The sequence below is a fragment of the Bombina bombina genome, chromosome 3 (genome assembly GCF_027579735.1).
Source record: "Bombina bombina isolate aBomBom1 chromosome 3, aBomBom1.pri, whole genome shotgun sequence".
Lineage (NCBI taxonomy): Eukaryota > Metazoa > Chordata > Amphibia > Anura > Bombinatoridae > Bombina > Bombina bombina.
The window spans coordinates 1,220,241,531-1,220,262,090 of NC_069501.1; the positions used below are offsets into that span (position 1 = coordinate 1,220,241,531).

Genomic DNA, 20,560 nt, shown 5'->3' on the forward strand with positions numbered 1-20,560 from the left:
GATAGGATTCTATCAGCCAATCAGAATTAAGGTAGGAAAATTCTGATTGGCTGATGGAATCAGCCAATCAGATTGAGCTCGCATTCTTTTGGCTGTTCCGATCAGCCAATAGAATGCGAGCTCAATCTGATTGGATGATTGGATCAGCCAATCGGATTGAACTTGAATCTGATTGGCTGATTCCATCAGCCAATCAGAATTTTCCTACCTTAATTCCGATTGGCTGATAGAATCCTATCAGCCAATCGGAATTCGAGGGACGCCATCTTGGATGACGTCCCTTAAAGGAACCGTCATTCGTCGGGAAGTCGTCGGTGAAGATGGATGTTCCGCGTCGGCGGGATGAACATGGATCCGGAAGAAAGAAGATTGAAGATGCCGCTTGATAGAAGACTTCAGCCGGATCATGGACCTCTTCAGCTCCCGCTTGGATGAAGACTTCAACCGGATCATGGACATCTTCAGCCCCCGCTTGGGCCAAGACTTCAACCGGATCATGGACATCTTCAGCCCCGGCTTGGGCTTGGATGAAGACGTCGGAGCAAGGACGGATCGGTGAACCCGGTGTGGTGAATACAAGGTAGGGAGATCTTCAGGGGCTTAGTGTTAGGTTTATTTAAGGGGGGTTTGGGTTAGATTAGGGGTATGTGGGTGGTGGGTTTTAATGTTGGGGGGGGTTGTATTTTTTTTTTACAGGCAAAAGAGCAGTTTTCTTTGGGGCATGCCCCGCTAAAGGCCCTTTTAAGGGCTGGTAAGGTAAAAGAGCTTTGAACTTTTTTAATTTAGAATAGGGTAGGGCATTTTTTTATTTTGGGGGTCTTTGTTATTTTATTAGGGGGCTTAGAGTAGGTGTAAGTAGCTTAAAATTGTTATAATATTTTTATAATGTCTGTAAATATTTTTTGTATTTTTTGTAACTTAGTTCTTTTTTATTTTTTGTACTTTAGTTAGTTTATTTAATTGTATTTATTTGTAGGTATCGTATTTAATTAATTTATTGATAGTGTAGTGTTAGGTTTAATTGTAACTTAGGTTAGGATTTATTTTACAGGTAATTTTGTAATTATTTTAACTAGGTAACTATTAAATAGTTATTAACTATTTAATAGCTATTGTACCTGGTTAAAATAATTACAAAGTTGCCTGTAAAATAAATATGAATTCTAAAATAGCTACAATATAATTATTAGTTATATTGTAGCTATATTAGGGTTTATTTTACAGGTAAGTATTTAGTTTTAAATAGGATTAATTTATTTAATAAGAGTTAATTTATTTCGTTAGATAAAAATTATATTTAATTTAGGGGGGTGTTAGTGTTAGGGTTAGACTTAGCTTTAGGGATTAATACATTTATTAGAGTAGCGGTGAGGTCCGGTCGGCAGATTAGGGGTTAATACTTGAAGTCAGGTGTCGGCGATGTTAGGGAGGGCAGATTAGGGGTTAATACTATTTCTTATAGTGTTATTGAGGCGGGAGTGAGGCGGATTAAGGGTTAATAACTTTATTATAGTAGCGGTGAGGTCCGGTCGGCAGATTAGGGGTTAATAATTGTAGGTAGGTGGCGGCGACATTGCGGGCGGCACATTAGGGGTTAATAAATATAATATAGGGGTCGGCGGGGGTTAGGGGCAGCAGATTAGGGGTACATAGCTATAACGTAGGTTGCGGCGGTGTACGGAGCGGCAGATTAGGGGTTAAAAAAAATATGCAGGTGTCAGCGATAGCGGGGGCGGCAGATTAGGGGTTAATAAGTGTAAGGTTAGGGGTGTTTAGACTCGGGGAACATGTTAGGGTGTTAGGTGCAGACATAGGAAGTGTTTCCCCATAGAAAACAATGGGGCTGCGTTAGGAGCTGAACGCTGCTTTTTTGCAGGTGTTAGGTTTTTTTTCAGCTCAAACTGCCCCATTGTTTCCTATGGGGGAATCGTGCACGAGCACGTTTTTTAAGCTGGCCGCGTCCGTAAGCACCGCTGGTATTGAGAGTTGCAGTGGCGGTAAATATGCTATACGCTCCTTTTTTGGAGCCTAACGCTGCCCTTCTGTGAACTCTAAATACCAGCGGTATTTAAAAGGTGCGGCCAAAAAAAAGCATGCGTAGCTAACGCACCCCTTTGGCCGCAAAACTCCAAATCTAGGCGATAGTTAATAAAGTGTTATACTGTGTATTCACTGTAAGTATTTTGCATTCAAAGGTTCTGCACATGTTCTTTGTATTTATAAATAGATATTCCTCTACATATCTGTATATATCTATAACTACACATAGTTTTTTATATATATACTGTATATATATATATATATATATATATATATATATATATATATATATATATATATAGGCATAGATATATATTGTACCAAAAAAAATATCAGATATAAGTAGAAATATGTCTTTATGAATAAATAGAACATATTCTTGTATGTGAAGAACATTGGATTGTGAAATATTAATATTTTTATGTCGGCTTAGCGCACTTGAGAATATGCAATCGGGTTTGCACGTGAGCAGGGTGTTTCTTTTTGCTCTATTGACTTCTATGGGAAATACGTTATTGCGCACATGATATTCTAAGTTCGGTTTTTAACGCTCGTCATGTTAGGTTAGTATGAGAACGATTACTTTTGCTATCAACTTGTAATACGAGCGCCCCCCATCAAGTGCAAAAAGCTTACTTCTAGCGCAGTTTAACGCTCCACTTGTAATCTGGCCATGAGTCAGCAATTCATTGTGAGAATAAATTAACAAACTAAACAACTGTCAGGCTATTGAGCCTGAACCTGATAACGTGTTTTATCTAACTGAGAATAAATGAATGTGTGAGTAAATGAGTAGGAAAAGTAATTGGGTGACTTTGTAAAGTGAGCAAATGAATGAGTTGTCATTTGAGAGTCACTGAATAAGTGAACTAATGTGTGAGTGCATAAGAATGTCAGTGAACATGTGAATGAGGGAATAAATGAGTAGTTGCGTTAGCTTATGTGTAAATATATTACTGGATGAACTCATGGATGAATGAGAGAGTATATAAACAAATGGAAAGAAGCATCAATGCTTGGCTGAATATATGAGTGGGTGAATGAAATAGAGAACAAGTAGATAAAACTATCTGTGGCTAGATTACGAGTGGAGCACTAACAGTTAAGGGCGAGCGAAATGGGGTTTATCGCGGGTGTTTGTGTGCATCGGGTTTTCCCTTTGTATTACAATTTGAAAGTAAACGAGATCACTTGAGAGCAATTGAAGTTAGCGCGTCCTCAGAGCTTTGGTTAATTGTATCACGAAACATAAAAGTTGCACAAAACACATCAAAAACACATTACACAGTACAGTTATACTCATAATAGCACTATCTGATAAAAATGATTTACAAAAGTTATAAGGGCTCAAAGATACTAGGTCTCAGGTGTTAAGAAAAAGGTTGCAAAAGGCTTTAACATAGCCATACATACATATACATCTCTAAAGATGTATGTATGTATATATATATATATATATATATATATATATATATATATATATATAGGCAAAGTAAGTCAGTTGCACTCTCACAAACAATTTTCCAAGGGCCAGGGTGCTAGAGTAGGTGAAATGTAGTAGAATAGAAAACAGCACTCTCTAGACTTAAATTTAAACAAATAGTTTAATAGGTAACGTTTCGGGGAATGCTCCCCTTCATCATATATATATAGCTTCGTAGTAAATGAGGGCACTCTCAGGGTTTGAATAAGCCAATAATTTATTTTGAACACAATGCATGAAAAGTTATAGTCAACGTTTCGGCTCTATCATTGAGCCTTCTTCAAGACTGATTTTAAATCTTAATACGGCTAGCCAGCCGTTCTCCAGGCGGAGAATGAAAGCATTTGCCTTATTCAAACCCTGAGAGTGCCCTCCTTTACTACGAAGCGGTCTGCCTGATTATTGAGGATTGCACCCAGGTCACTATTTGTGTACAGAGGTTGGAGTGCTGGGCCACTGGCTATTTGACATTATATATATATATATATATATATATATATATATATATATATATATATATATATATATATATATATATATATATATATACAGGGAGTGCAGAATTATTAGGCAAGTTGCATTTTTGAGGATTAATTTTATTATTGAACAACAACCATGTTCTCAATGAACCCAAAAAACTCATTAATATCAAAGCTGAATAGTTTTGGAAGTAGTTTTTAGTTTGTTTTTAGTTATAGCTATTTTAGGGGGATATCTCTGTGTGCAGGTGACTATTACTGTGCATAATTATTAGGAAACTTAACAAAAAACAAATATATACCCATTTCAATTATTTATTTTTACCAGTGAAACCAATATAACATCTCAACATTCACAAATATACATTTCTGACAGTCAAAAACAAAACAAAAACAAATCAGTGACCAATATAGCCACCTTTCTTTGCAAGGACACTCAAAAGCCTGCCATCCATGGATTCTGTCAGTGTTTTGATCTGTTCACCATCAACATTGCGTGCAGCAGCAACCACAGCCTCCCAGACACTGTTCAGAGAGGTGTACTGTTTTCCCTCCTTGTAAATCTCACATTTGATGATGGACCACAGGTTCTCAATGGGGTTCAGATCAGGTGAACAAGGAGGCCATGTCATTAGATTTTCTTCTTTTATACCCTTTCTTGCCAGCCACGCTGTGGAGTACTTGGACGCGTGTGATGGAGCATTGTCCTGCATGAAAATCATGTTTTTCTTGAAGGATGCAGACTTCTTCCTGTACCACTGCTTGAAGAAGGTGTCTTCCAGAAACTGTCAGTAGGACTGGGAGTTGAGCTTGACTCCATCCTCAACCCGAAAAGGCCCCACAAGCTCATCTTTGATGATACCAGCCCAAACCAGTACTCCACCTCCACCTTGCTGGCGTCTGAGTCGGACTGGAGCTCTCTGCCCTTTACCAATCCAGCCACGGGCCCATCCATCTGGCCCATCAAGACTCACTCTCATTTCATCAGTCCATAAAACCTTAGAAAAATCAGTCTTGAGATATTTCTTGGCCCAGTCTTGACGTTTCAGCTTGTGTGTCTTGTTCAGTGGTGGTCGTCTTTCAGCCTTTCTTACCTTGGCCATGTCTCTGAGTATTGCACACCTTGTGCTTTTGGGCACTCCAGTGATGTTGCAGCTCTGAAATATGGCCAAACTGGTGGCAAGTGGCATCTTGGCAGCTGCACGCTTGACTTTTCTCAGTTCATGGGCAGTTATTTTGCGCCTTGGTTTTTCCACACGCTTCTTGCGACCCTGTTGACTATTTTGAATGAAAGGCTTGATTGTTTGATGATCACGCTTCAGAAGCTTTGCAATTTTAAGAGTGCTGCATCCCTCTGCAAGATATCTCACTATTTTTGACATTTCTGAGCCTGTCAAGTCCTTCTTTTGACCCATTTTGCCAAAGGAAAGGAAGTTGCCTAATAATTATGCACACCTGATATAGGGTGTTGATGTCATTAGACCACACCCCTTCTCATTACAGAGATGCACATCACCTAATATGCTTAATTGATAGTAGGCTTTCGAGCCTATACAGCTTGGAGTAAGACAACATGCATAAAGAGGATGATGTGGTCAAAATACTCATTTGCCTAATAATTCTGCACTCCCTGTATATATATATATATATATATATATATATATATGCCTATGTACATATGTATTTATATGTGCATATATGTATTTACAGACATATATACAAATATAAACACAAAAATACAAATATAAAGATATATATATATATATATATATATATAGGTGAGAAGATTGGTGTCAAGGCGCACTGTTCATGTAAAAGATATATATCTCTATTTATTTGACAGAGGATGTGTAGTATGAATAACTCTCACATAATATAATACTGCACAGATATAAAGATGAACCTAAATATCAGGTGTCATTAAATATAATAAAATAGAATAAGATGAAACATAAAAATGCACACTCAAATCCTAATTGGATAAAATATAAACTCTAAATTCCTTCAAAAATCAAAAAAACAAAAAATTATCCTAAAAAGTTTCTTTTTCCCCTTGTCTCCACACTTGAAAGGTGAAAAATAGTAATTGGTTAGTTAGTTTATCTGATACCTCATATTGGATTGAGGTTTACAAATGTGAGCATTTTTTAACATAGTTAATAAAATGCCTTTTGAAATTTACATACAGTGTTGCACTATTGGTTTGCGCTTGTGTTTCCTTTCTCTCTATATATGACACATTGTGCGGCTGAGAGGAGTGCATAAAACAGACCTGGGAAGGAGGATAAAAATCTTCTTCCATATTGAGGTGGCATAGAAGCAGCTTCCAGAATTGCTGTGGGACGAATTGCCTTAAAGGGACGCATTTACTTACCTCATAGGATTGAGGTTGTTTTTAGTAAGTAGGCACTTATCTTTTGTGTGTGGATATTACAAAAATAAGATCTTACTCCATACAATTGGGGACTTTCATCTTATTCTATTTTATTGTATTTAATGACACCTGATATTTAGGTTCATCTTTATATCTGCGCAGTATTATTTTATGTGAGAGTTATTCATACTACACATCCTCTGTCAAATATATAGAGATATATATCTTTTACATGAACAGTGCGCCTTGACACCAATCTTCTCACCCATCTTTTCTATTAACTAGAAATAGGACAGTGTCAGGTGGGGACCTTTCATTTGTCCCTATTTCAGGCATAGGCAGCCGGTTCATACTCTAACATCTAGATTACAGGTTTTGGGGCGATACACTTAGCGCTGATTTTCTTAGTCCTCTTTTAATCCATATATATATATATATTTATTTATTTTTTCATACCTCCTCTGTGTATCTGCACTCACAGTTCAAAAGTGTCTTCCACCAGGGTGCAAAGTCAAATTATTGTTGAAGATCCAATCAGGGACTGCACTCACTGGATTTAGAAAATAAATTTAATATTTATTAAATGGTGACGTTTCGGGGCTCGCAGACCCCTTCCTGAGACCAGGGTCTGGTATATAAATATATATATATATATATATATATGTATGTATATGCATTGGAGCACTTTGCAGTTAAGTAGATGAAAACATAAAATCATATTTATGTAATATTCATATTTAATAAAGTATTATACTATATTTACTGTAAATATTTCACATAGCAGAATATGTTCTATGTATTTATAAATCAATATTCCTGTGTATATATATATATATATATATATATATATATGTATTTGTGCAAAAACCATCAGTTATAATGTATATAAAATATGTAGTTATGAATAAATAGAACATATTCTTCTATGTTAAGAACATTGGAATGTAAAATATTCATATTTTAATGTTGGGTTAGCACATTTGAGAATATGGGGTCGGGTTTGCAAGCGAGTAGGGTGTTAGTTTTTTTCCCCACTTTTGTTGCTCCATTGACCTCTATGGGGGAAAAGGTTATCACAAGCGGAATATTGTAAGCTTGGGTTTTTATGCTCGTCAGGTTAGCGCGCTAGCAATAACTTTTTACTTTCAACTTGTAATACGAGCACAGTCCGACGCACGCAAAAAGCTTACTTCTAGTGCAGTTTACGCTCGAACTGGAGCATTAAATAGTGCTCCACTTGTAATCTGGCCCATAATAGATACTTGCACTTATGAATTAAATTTAAACAGTTGAGTTTAACATATGAGGGGGTGAAAATAGGGATGCAAATGGATGAATGAAAAGGTTTGTATCAATAGGAAGATATAATTAGTGATTAAAGGAATGTGTGAGTGACCTGGTGCAAAACAGAACAACTTAACAAATAAATTAATTAATAAACGAGTAAGCAGAAGAATAAAAAAGTGGTTAGGTAGGAATGTAATTGAATAACTAAGAGGATAAGTGAGTGACAAAATGAATGAGGGGCACATATATATGTGGGTAGAAAAATGAAGATATTAATTTAGAACAGGACAGAATTTTATTTCATGTGCTGTTTTCTGTGAGGAAATGGTGCTTTCTAGCACTGATTTACTACAAACAATACAGCTCTTTATTTTACCTTTACAGGTGGGGTTGATGATTGGCCAAAAGCACTGCATGGATAGCCACAGAGAAACTACAAGATGTAGGAACACAGCAGAGAAGACAGGAATAAGAAATCATGAAATGCTCTGCATGAAGAAGGCAAGGTGAAAAGGCAGGAAATATTAAATACATGATCCTGAGCAAAGCATTGCTTTAATATCCCCAGTGAATATCTTGTATTTATAGTAACATTATTTTCATTTAAAGTGTTACTCTGCATATTAGGTGAGTGCATTAAATGGGACAGAGAATGGCAAGTTTTAAAGGGACAATAAAGTTAAAGGGATATGAAAAACAGAAAAAAAATATTTTGTGATTCAGACAGAGCATACCATTTCTATTATCAAATTTGATCACATGGCTATTTATTTATTATCTATTGACTTGCATTTTAGCCAATCAGTGCAGTGTCAGCCACAACACCACGGAATAGAGCACAATGTTATCTATATTATATGGCCCACATAAACTAGCAGTCTACTGTTGTGAAAAGCTAATAAAAAAGCATGTGATATGAGGCTGTCTGTAGTGGCTTAGAAACAGGTAGATATTTTGAGGTTTAAAGATTATAAAGTATATTACTATAAGAATGTTGGTTGCGCAAAGCTGGGGAAAGGGTAGTAAAGGCATTGGGGTAGATTTAACAAGAATCGGCCGCTAGCAAGGGGTGTCAGTGATCCGATCGTGTCTTACTTACATTTCAGGCAAGCCGGAACCGATGGGTGTAGAAAGCAGCATCCGCTGCTTGTTAAATCTACCCCATTATCTATTTTTTTTAAACAATAACAATTTGTCCCTTTAAATATTGAAAAAATAAGGGTAAAGTTAATGTTTATAAAGCAATGGGCACCACCATATTGTAACTAAGGTTACCTTTTCTGCTGAGGCCAATAAGAATGGTTATAAATGGCTTACTGGAGTGTGCAACCAATGACTGTGTGGAATACAGCTGTGTCTGCATTTCCATGTTTAATATGAATTGGAAAGCCCATAATATTCAGAATCAAATTACAGGAAAGGAGAACAAAATAAATAATGAAAATATATTGCAAAGTTGTTTTACTACATGTAATTAAATCATTTATGTTAATATCTTGAGGTGTTTAATGTCCCTTTAAAGACCAGGAAATGCATCTCACTTCCTGTGTGGCCAAACACTTCACTCTTTGTCATACAATTTACAGCCTTGATTTCCAAAGACATCAGCAAAAATGATATTATGGAATTACTTTAAACTGCACAGAGAACTAGAGGTTATTGGAAAATGTTGAGTAGCACTCACAGGTGCAGTGTTTTGCCCCTCATGAGAAGGAGCCAATCAGGAGTAGCATACTAACATATCTACCAATCAATTGGAGCATAAAGGGAGAGCTGCACAACTTTAGCTATGTATTTAATCCTTTGGAAATCCATTAAATACATAGTGAAAAGAGGGATTTGAGTACAAATATAATGAAATAGATCATTATGTCCCTATGAAGTTAAACCCGGGACCCATTGTAAAGCTAAGATGACACACAGATTCTAGTGGTTGCCAGGACTATAACAGTTTGTGAGGGCTACTGGCTACCGTAACAATAACTCTGATTTCTTCCCTTTGATTCTTATTATAACATGTAAAATCTATAACTTATTAAATAAATTACCATTGCCACATCGGCCTGGAAGATCTGTTTGATAAATTTGTTTCTGGAGGAGTGAACTAGTTGTATGATGTCTCCATGGAGAGTATCTCGATTCTTCTCCAAGAAACCTGCACACATGAGAGCAAAGAGAAGAAAATGTCACGTTTCAATCGCTTTTTTTCACCAGGTTTAAGTGTTTGTTTTCATTTCACATTTCTTGGTTTAATAAAAAAAAAAATAACCTGATATATATTGGTCAACCCCCCCCCCCCCGCCCTCCCCACACAGCAAAAGTGTGATATGTGGTGGGCAGGAGCAGGGATGGGGCTTAAAACATTTTCTAAATAAAATCATATCTTTTAATACTCTTAGGCAGCAAATCAAACACAAGCTCAAACCACTGGTATAGCTATGTGAGCGCTGTATTTTATTAGCCTTTGCAGAGACAGTGCTAAATATTTTTATCTTAATTGGACATTTAATAATAGATTCTTTAAAACTGCTCTCTGCATTCCCCATTAATATTCTATATTCTGGCCTTTAAATTCAGCAAAAATGCACAGTAACACAAGCTACACATATACATGTACACACATTTAAATACACAGAAACACATATATACATACACATTACATAGCATACACTTATACATGCACATACACACACACATTACATAGCTTACACTTATACATGCAGATACACACACAATACACAGCATACACTTATACATGCAGATACGCACACAATACACAGCATACACTTATACATGCAGATACACACACACTACATAGCATACACTTATACATGCAGATACACACACACTACATAGCATACACTTATACATGCAGATACACACACACTACATAGCACACACTTACACATGCAGATACACACACTACATAGCTTACACTTATACATGCAGATACACACACAATACACAGCATACACTTATACATGCAGATACGCACACAATACACAGCATACACTTATACATGCAGATACAAACACACAATACACAGCATACACTTATACATGCAGATACACACACACTACATAGCATACACTTATACATGCAGATACACACACACTACATAGCACACACTTACACATGCAGATACACACACACTACATAGCATACACTTATACATGCAGATACGCACATGCTACATAGCTTACACTTATACATGCAGATACAAACACACAATACACAGCATACACTTATACATGCAGATACACACACACTACATAGCATACACTTATACATGCAGATACACACACACTACATAGCACACACACATGCAGATACACACACACTACATAGCATACACTTATACATGCAGATACGCACATGCTACATAGCTTACACTTATACATGCAGATACAAACACACACTATACAGCTTACACTTATACATGCAGATACACACACTACACAGCATACACTTATACATGCACACACACACTACATGATAGCATACACTTACACATGCAGATACAAACACACACTACACAGCATAAACTTATACATGCAGATGCACACACACACTACATAGCTTACACTTATACATGCAGATACACACACACTACATAGCTTACACTTATACATGCAGATACACACACACTACACAGCATACACTTATACATACAGATACACACACACTACATAGCTTACACTTATACATGCAGATACACACACACTACACAGCATACACTTATACATACAGATACACACACACTACATAGCTTACACTTATGCATGCATATACACACACACTACACAGCATATACTTATACATACAGATACACACACACTACATAGCTTACACTTATGCATGCATACACACACACACTACACAGCATACACTTATACATGCAGATACACACACTACATAGCATACACTTATACATGCAGATACACACATACTACATAGCATACACTTATACATGCAGATACACACACACTACATAGCTTACACTTATACATGCAGATACACATACACACTATATAGCATACACTTATACATGCAGATACACACACACTACATAGCTTATACTTATAGATGCAGATACACACACATTACACAGCATACACTTACACATGCAGATACACACACACACTACATAGCTTACACTTATACATGCAGATACACACACACACTACACAGCATACACTTAAACATACAGACACACACACACTACATAGCTTACACTTATACATGCATATACACACACACTACACAGCAGACACTTACACATGCAGACACACACACACACACTACACAGCATACACTTATACATACAGATACACACACACTACATAACTTACACTTCTAAATGCATATACACACACTACATACAGATACACACACACACACACTACATAACATACACTTATACTTGCAGATACACACACACTACATAACATACACTTATACATGCAGATACACACACACACACACTACATAGCATACACTTATACATGCAGATACACACACATGCTTATACATACAGATACGCACACTACATAGCTGACATTTATACATGCAAATACACACACAGACACACTACATAACATACACTTATACATGCATCGTATAAAAATGAAGGCATGCTAGTATTATCACCAGGGGTTAGACATCATTACTACCAGAGGTTACCATTACCTGAGATTATTTTTTTCTAAATGCATGTGGCAATGGGGGACAGATGGCAAACAAACCATAACAGCAGGACAGACCCCTAAAATCGGGACTGTACCTCAAAAATTGGGACAGTTGGGGTTAGAAAATGTCATACTCTAGTTCTGCTCTAATAGATGGAACTGGGTGAGAGGTTTACAAGTTCTGCTCACCTGTGAACTTGTATTCACATAGGAAGTGACAGGCGCTACTGCAACAAGTTTCACAAATAATAAATCCATTTTAAATATACAAAACCATAGTTTACAGAAATAAACAGTAACCCTATATTATCATATTCAGCACAGATTATTTCCTGTAAACAAGCAACTAAAAACATTTAAAACAACAACAAAAAAATCCAACTCATTTCCTGTGATTAAGGTTTGTGCTGTTTATGCTCTGAAATGACACGAATGTTACAGCAAAGTTAAGTCAGGTAATATCCTCTAAGCCCAGACTGTAATATTCTTCATTTGATATACTGGAGATACAAAGCACTTGCAGTCACCGGTAAATGCAAGATGTCTCTGCTGTATTAAAGGGACATAAAACCCAAACTTTTTCTTTCATGATACAGATAGAGCATACTATTTTAAACAACTGAACACTAGCTAGCTTAGCTGAACACATCAGATAAGCCAATGACAACAGTCAAATAGGACACAAATCGTATGCTCTATTTAAATCATGAAATAACATTTTTGGGTTTCATGTCTGTAAGGGATTGGAACCTTTTCATGATTCCATGCACAAGTTTGCTTTTTAGACAACATAAATATACAGGTCCTTAGACATTACTATAACAACATTTAATTGTTGCATCCCTTCCAAAGGGGGAGAAGGGGAGATAAATGCAATATATATTTATAGTTTTAACTCCGCCCCCATTTTATAAAACTAAAGCAAGTACGATAAGCAATGGGCATTTTTACATCAACCATATAATATCTAGAGGGTCATGTGACCCACCATGCAAATAGAAGAGACTCAGATCCTTATCATCTGATGCAATAACTGTGTGTATTTTATTTTTGGTGACAAAAGAGGTGCAGTCTCTATTTAATATGTATGAATGTGGTGTCTAAACCTGGTATATAATACGTTAGAAAAACACTTTTCACACTATATAAGTAAAAATCATTGAGTTAAGTGGCACAAATGCCCCCTTATGCAATGTGGCTGAGTTTAGAGCCATTTTACTGCTCATTCCCAAGATCAAAGACGTGGCAAAGCCACTGGCTAAATATTTCCTTTTGTCCCTGTGCCCCGTCATGGACAAGCAAGATTACAGAAGCCTTGGAGTGTATTCTCATCTATGGCACATGCTGGATCCACGGCACAATTACATACCTCTGGTTTCATAGTACACAATGCCAGCAAAATGGTTGATCCCAAATTGTGTCTCATAGTTATTCTTAGGAGGAATATAAAATGTGTTAAACCTGTGCTGGGTGTTAAGCTTATTCAACATTGTTGTGTCAGTACCCTAAAAGAAAAAACACATACATTATAAAGTGTTACATTGTACAGACTGAGAATATCATGTCTGAAATACACATCTACAGAAAGTCATTATTAAACTATAGATAATCCAATACTGGTAAAACAATGCATCATACAGAGCTTCTTAAACTGGGGATCAGGACCCCCATGAGGTTGCTTAAAAAAATTGGGGGTACACACGGAAACAGGAGTACAGGGATGTCCTTGGTACAATTGTGAGCTAAGTTGCAATTTATTAACAAACAACAGAATTGTTCTTCAAATTAATGTTTTGTTTGGTTAAATGTCTTTAAGTCTTTACATAACGTTGTTCATAAAGGAAAATTAATGCAGACAAATTATTTGCATTAATGTCATTGGATACACCTAGACTGTGTGTGCGTGTGTTTGTGTATGTGAGTGTGTATGTATGTGTATGTAAGTGGGTGAGTGATTATGTATGTGCCTGTGTTTGTGTGAGTGTGTATGTATGTGTGTGTGTATGTAAGTGTGTATGTATGTATGTATGTGTGTGTGTGTGTGTATGTATGTGTGTGTATGTAAGTGGGTGAGTGAGTATGTATGTGCGTGTGTTTGTGTAAGTGTGTATGTATGTGTGTGTGTATGTAAGTGGGTGAGTGAGTATGTATGTGCGTGTGTTTGTGTGAGTGTGTATGTATGTGTGTCTGTATGTAAGTGGGTGAGTGAGTATATGTGTGTGTGTGTGTATATGTATGTGTGTATGTGAGTGAGTGTTTATGTATGTGTGTTTGTGTTTATGTATACATGAGTGCATATGTAAGAGTGAGTGTGTATGTGTGTGTGTATGTATATGTATATATATGTGAGTCTTAGTCTATATGTCTGTTAGTGTGTATGTATTAATGAGTGTGTAAGTATGGGTGAGTGTGTGTGTGTGCATATATAGATATGTATATGTCTGTGAGTGTGTATGTATTAATAAGTGCGTAAGTATGATTGAGTGTGTATGTGTGTCTGTGTGTATGTATGTATGTATATATATATATATATATATATATATATATATATATATGTGTGTGTGTGTGTGTGTATTTTCAGTACCTTTTTCAGTATTTTGCTTAAAGGGACACTGAACCCAATTTTTTTTTCTTTTGTGATTCAGATAGAGCATGCAATTTCTTCTGTTAAGTGTGATCAGTCCACGGGTCATCATTACTTCTGGGATATTACTCCTCCCCAACAGGAAGTGCAAGAGGATTCACCCAGCAGAGCTGCATATAGCTCCTCCCCTCTACGTCACTCCCAGTCATTCTCTTGCACCCAACGACTAGATAGGATGTGTGAGAGGACTATGGTGATTATACTTAGTTTTATAGGCGCCTTTTCTATGCATCAAATATTTCAGTCAGCAACTCATTGTATTCCCTGCATGATCCGGTTCATCTCTACAGAGCTCAGGGGTCTTCAAACTTATTTTGAGGGAGGTAATTTCTCTCAGCAGAGCTGTGAGAATTATAGTTTGACTGAGATAAAAAACGTTTATTCTGTAATTTGTTTCCTGCTTTCAGAATTTGTTATTTTTGCTAATGGGATTAAACCTTTGCTAAAGTTGTGTTGTTTACAAGGATTGAGGCTATAACTGTTTCAATTTATTAATTTTCAACTGTCATAGATCTTCTGTGCTTCTTAAAGGCACAGTACATTTTAATATTATTCTAATTGAATTGTATTTCCAAGTTGCAAGTTTATTTGCTAGTGTGTTAAACATGTCTGATTCAGAGGATGATACCTGTGTCATTTGTTGCAATGCCAAAGTGGAGCCCAATAGAAATTTATGTACTAACTGTATTGATGCTACTTTAAATAAAAGTCAATCTGTACAAATTGAACAAATTTCACCAAACAACGAGGGGAGAGTTATGCCGACTAACTCGCCTCACGTGTCAGTACCTACATCTCCCGCTCAGAGGGAGGTGCGTGATATTGTAGCGCCGAGTACATCTGGGCGGCCATTACAAATCACATTACAGGATATGGCTACTGTTATGACTGAGGTTTTGGCTAAATTACCAGAACTAAGAGGTAAGCGTGATCACTCTGGGGTGAGAACAGAGTGCGCTGATAATATTAGGGCCATGTCAGACACTGCGTCACAGGTGGCAGAACATGAGGACGGAGAACTTCATTCTGTTGGTGACGGTTCTGATCCAAACAGACTGGATTCAGATATTTCAAATTTTAAATTTAAACTGGAAAACCTCCGTGCATTACTAGGGGAGGTGTTAGCGGCTCTGAATGATTGTAACACAGTTGCAATACCAGAGAAAATGTGTAGGTTGGATAAATATTTTGCGGTACCGACGAGTACTGAGGTTTTTCCTATACCTAAGAGACTTACTGAAATTGTTACTAAGGAGTGGGATAGACCCGGTGTGCCGTTCTCACCCCCTCCGATATTTAGAAAAATGTTTCCAATAGACGCCACCACAAGGGACTTATGGCAAACGGTCCCTAAGGTGGAGGGAGCAGTTTCTACCTTAGCTAAGCGTACCACTATCCCGGTGGAGGATAGCTGTGCTTTTTCAGATCCAATGGATAAAAAGTTAGAGGGTTACCTTAAGAAAATGTTTGTTCAACAAGGTTTTATATTGCAACCCCTTGCATGCATTGCGCCGATCACGGCTGCAGCGGCATTCTGGATTGAGTCTCTGGAAGAGAACATTGGTTCAGCTACTCTGGACGACATTACGGACAGGCTTAGAGTCCTTAAACTAGCTAATTCATTCATTTCGGAGGCCGTAGTACATCTTACTAAACTTACGGCGAAGAATTCAGGATTCGCCATTCAGGCACGCAGGGCGCTGTGGCTAAAATCCTGGTCAGCTGATGTTACTTCTAAGTCTAAATTGCTTAATATACCTTTCAAAGGGCAGACCTTATTCGGGCCCGGGTTGAAAGAGATTATCGCTGACATTACAGGAGGTAAAGGCCATGCCCTGCCTCAGGACAAAGCCAAAGCCAAGACTAGACAGTCTAATTTTCGTTCCTTTCGTAATTTCAAAGCAGGAGCAGCATCAACTTCCTCTGCACCAAAACAGGAAGGAGCTGTTGCTCGCTACAGACAAGGCTGGAAACCTAACCAGTCCTGGAACAAGGGCAAGCAGACTAGGAAACCTGCTGCTGCCCCTAAAACAGCATGAATTGAGGGCCCCCGATCCGGGATCGGATCTAGTGGGGGGCAGACTTTCTCTCTTCGCCCAGGCTTGGGCAAGAGATGTTCAGGATCCCTGGGCGCTAGAGATAATATCTCAGGGTTACCTTCTGGACTTCAAATACTCTCCTCCAAGAGAGAGATTTCATCTGTCAAGATTGTCAACAATCCAGACAAAGAAAGAGGCGTTTCTACGCTGCGTACAAGAGCTCTTGTTAATGGGAGTAATCCATCCAGTTCCACGATCGGAACAGGGACAGGGGTTTTACTCAAATCTGTTTGTGGTTCCCAAAAAAGAGGGAATTTTCAGACCAATCCTGGACTTAAAGATCCTAAACAAATTCCTAAGAGTTCCATCGTTCAAGATGGAGACTATTCGGACAATTTTACCTATGATCCAAGAGGGTCAATACATGACCACTGTAGATTTAAAAGATGCTTACCTTCACATACCGATTCACAAAGATCATTATCGGTACCTAAGGTTTGCCTTCCTAGACAGGCATTACCAGTTTGTGGCTCTTCCATTCGGATTGGCTACAGCTCCAAGAATCTTCACAAAGGTTCTGGGTGCTCTTCTGGCGGTACTAAGACCGCGGGGAATCTCGGTAGCTCCATACCTAGACGACATTCTGATACAAGCTTCAAGCTTTCAAACTGCCAAGTCTCATACAGAGTTAGTGCTGGCATTTCTAAGGTCACATGGATGGAAGGTGAACGAAAAGAAAAGTTCACTCGTTCCACTCACAAGAGTTCCCTTCCTGGGGACTCTTATAGATTCTGTAGAAATGAAGATTTACCTGACAGAGGACAGGCTAACAAGACTTCAAAGTGCTTGCCGCACCCTTCATTCCATTCAACACCCGTCAGTGGCTCAATGCATGGAGGTAATCGGCTTAATGGTAGCGGCAATGGACATAGTACCCTTTGCACGCTTACACCTCAGACCACTGCAACTGTGCATGCTAAGTCAGTGGAATGGGGATTACTCAGACTTATCCCCTTCTCTGAATCTGGATCAAGAGACCAGAAATTCTCTTCTATGGTGGCTTTCTCGGCCACATCTGTCCAGGGGGATGCCATTCAGCAGACCAGACTGGACAATTGTAACAACAGACGCCAGCCTTCTAGGTTGGGGTGCCGTCTGGAATTCTCTGAAGGCTCAGGGACAATGGAGTCAGGAGGAGAGTCTCCTGCCAATAAACATTCTGGAATTGAGAGCAGTTCTCAATGCCCTCCTGGCTTGGCCCCAGTTGACAACTCGGGGGTTCATCAGGTTTCAGTCGGACAACATCACGACTGTAGCTTACATCAACCATCAGGGAGGGACAAGAAGCTCCCTAGCTATGATGGAAGTATCAAAGATAATTTGCTGGGCAGAGTCTCACTCTTGCCACCTGTCAGCAATCCACATCCCGGGAGTGGAGAACTGGGAGGCGGATTTCTTAAGTCGTCAGACTTTTCATCCGGGGGAGTGGGAACTTCATCCGGAGGTCTTTGCCCAAATACTTCGACGTTGGGGCAAACCAGAGATAGATCTCATGGCGTCTCGACAGAACGCCAAGCTTCCTCGTTACGGGTCCAGATCCAGGGATCCAGGAGCAGTCCTGATAGATGCTCTGACAGCACCTTGGGACTTCAGGATGGCTTACGTGTTTCCACCCTTCCCGTTGCTTCCTCGATTGATTGCCAGAATCAAACAAGAGAGAGCATCAGTGATTCTAATAGCACCTGCGTGGCCACGCAGGACTTGGTATGCAGACCTGGTGGACATGTCATCCTGTCCACCTTGGTCTCTACCTCTGAAACAGGACCTTCTGATACAGGGTCCCTTCAAACATCAAAATCTAACTTCTCTGAAGCTGACTGCTTGGAAATTGAACGCTTGATTTTATCAAGACGTGGATTTTCTGAGTCAGTTATTGATACCTTAATACAGGCTAGGAAACCTGTTACCAGAAAGATTTACCATAAGATATGGCGTAAATACCTATATTGGTGTGAATCCAAAGGTTACTCTTGGAGTAAGGTTAGGATTCCTAGGATATTGTCTTTTCTACAAGAAGGTTTAGAAAAGGGTTTATCTGCTAGTTCATTAAAGGGACAGATCTCAGCTCTGTCCATTCTGTTACACAAACGTCTGTCAGAAGTTCCTGACGTCCAGGCTTTTTGTCAGGCTTTGGCCAGAATTAAGCCTGTGTTTAAAACTGTTGCTCCACCATGGAGTTTAAACCTTGTTCTTAATGTTTTACAGGGCGTTCCGTTTGAACCCCTTCATTCCATTGATATAAAGTTGTTATCTTGGAAAGTTCTATTTTTAATGGCTATTTCCTCGGCTCGAAGAGTCTCTGAATTATCAGCCTTACATTGTGATTCTCCTTATTTGATTTTTCATTCGGATAAGGTAGTCCTGCGTACTAAACCTGGGTTCTTACCTAAGGTAGTTACTAACAGGAATATCAATCAAGAGATTGTTGTTCCTTCTTTATGCCCAAATCCTTCTTCAAAGAAGGAACGTCTACTGCACAACCTGGATGTAGTCCGTGCTCTAAAATTTTACTTACAGGCAACTAAGGAATTTCGACAAACGTCTTCTCTGTTTGTCATTTACTCTGGGCAGAGGAGAGGTCAAAAAGCTTCCGCTACCTCTCTTTCTTTTTGGCTTCGTAGCATAATTCGTTTAGCTTAGGAGGCTGCTGGACAGCAGCCTCCTGAAAGAATTACAGCTCATTCTACTAGAGCTGTGGCTTCCACTTGGGCCTTCAAGAATGAGGCCTCTGTTGAACAGATTTGCAAGGCTGCAACTTGGTCTTCGCTTCATACTTTTTCCAAATTTTACAAATTTGACACTTTTGCTTCTTCGGAGGCTATTTTTGGGAGAAAGGTTCTTCAGGCAGTGGTTCCTTCTGTATAAAGAGCCTGCCTATCCCTCCCGTCATCCGTGTACTTTTGCTTTGGTATTGGTATCCCAGAAGTAATGATGACCCGTGGACTGATTACACTTAACAGAAGAAAACATAATTTATGCTTACCTGATAAATTCCTTTCTTCTGTAGTGTGATCAGTCCACGGCCCGCCCTGTTTTTAAGGCAGGTAAATATTTTTTAATTTATACTCCAGTCACCACTTCACCCTTGGCTTTTCCTTTCTCGTTGGTCCTTGGTCGAATGACTGGGAGTGACGTAGAGGGGAGGAGCTATATGCAGCTCTGCTGGGTGAATCCTCTTGCACTTCCTGTTGGGGAGGAGTAATATCCCAGAAGTAATGATGACCCGTGGACTGATCACACTACAGAAGAAAGGAATTTATCAGGTAAGCATAAATTATGTTTTTAAGTAACTTTCTAATTTACTCCTATTATCAATTTTTCTTCGTTCTCTTGCTATCTTTATTTGAAAAAGAAGGCATCTATGCTTTTTTTTGGTTCAGTACTCTGGACAGCACTTTTTATTGGTGGATGAATTTATTCACCAATCAGCAAGAACAAACCAGGTTGTTCACCAAAAATGGGCCGG

General features: G+C 38.4%; 1 protein-coding gene across 1 annotated transcript in view; it reads right to left on the reverse strand.

The window, feature by feature from the left end:
• MYO7A (myosin VIIA) overlaps positions 1–20,560 on the reverse strand; it is a 290,371-nt gene that overhangs the window by 222,890 nt on the left and 46,921 nt on the right. Inside the window, exons 13-14 of the mRNA XM_053705599.1 lie at positions 13,721–13,856; positions 9,712–9,818 (exon numbers count right to left, since the gene is read on the reverse strand). Coding sequence (XP_053561574.1) covers positions 9,712–9,818; positions 13,721–13,856 — 243 coding nt within the window. The remainder of the gene's footprint in view (positions 1–9,711; positions 9,819–13,720; positions 13,857–20,560) is intronic.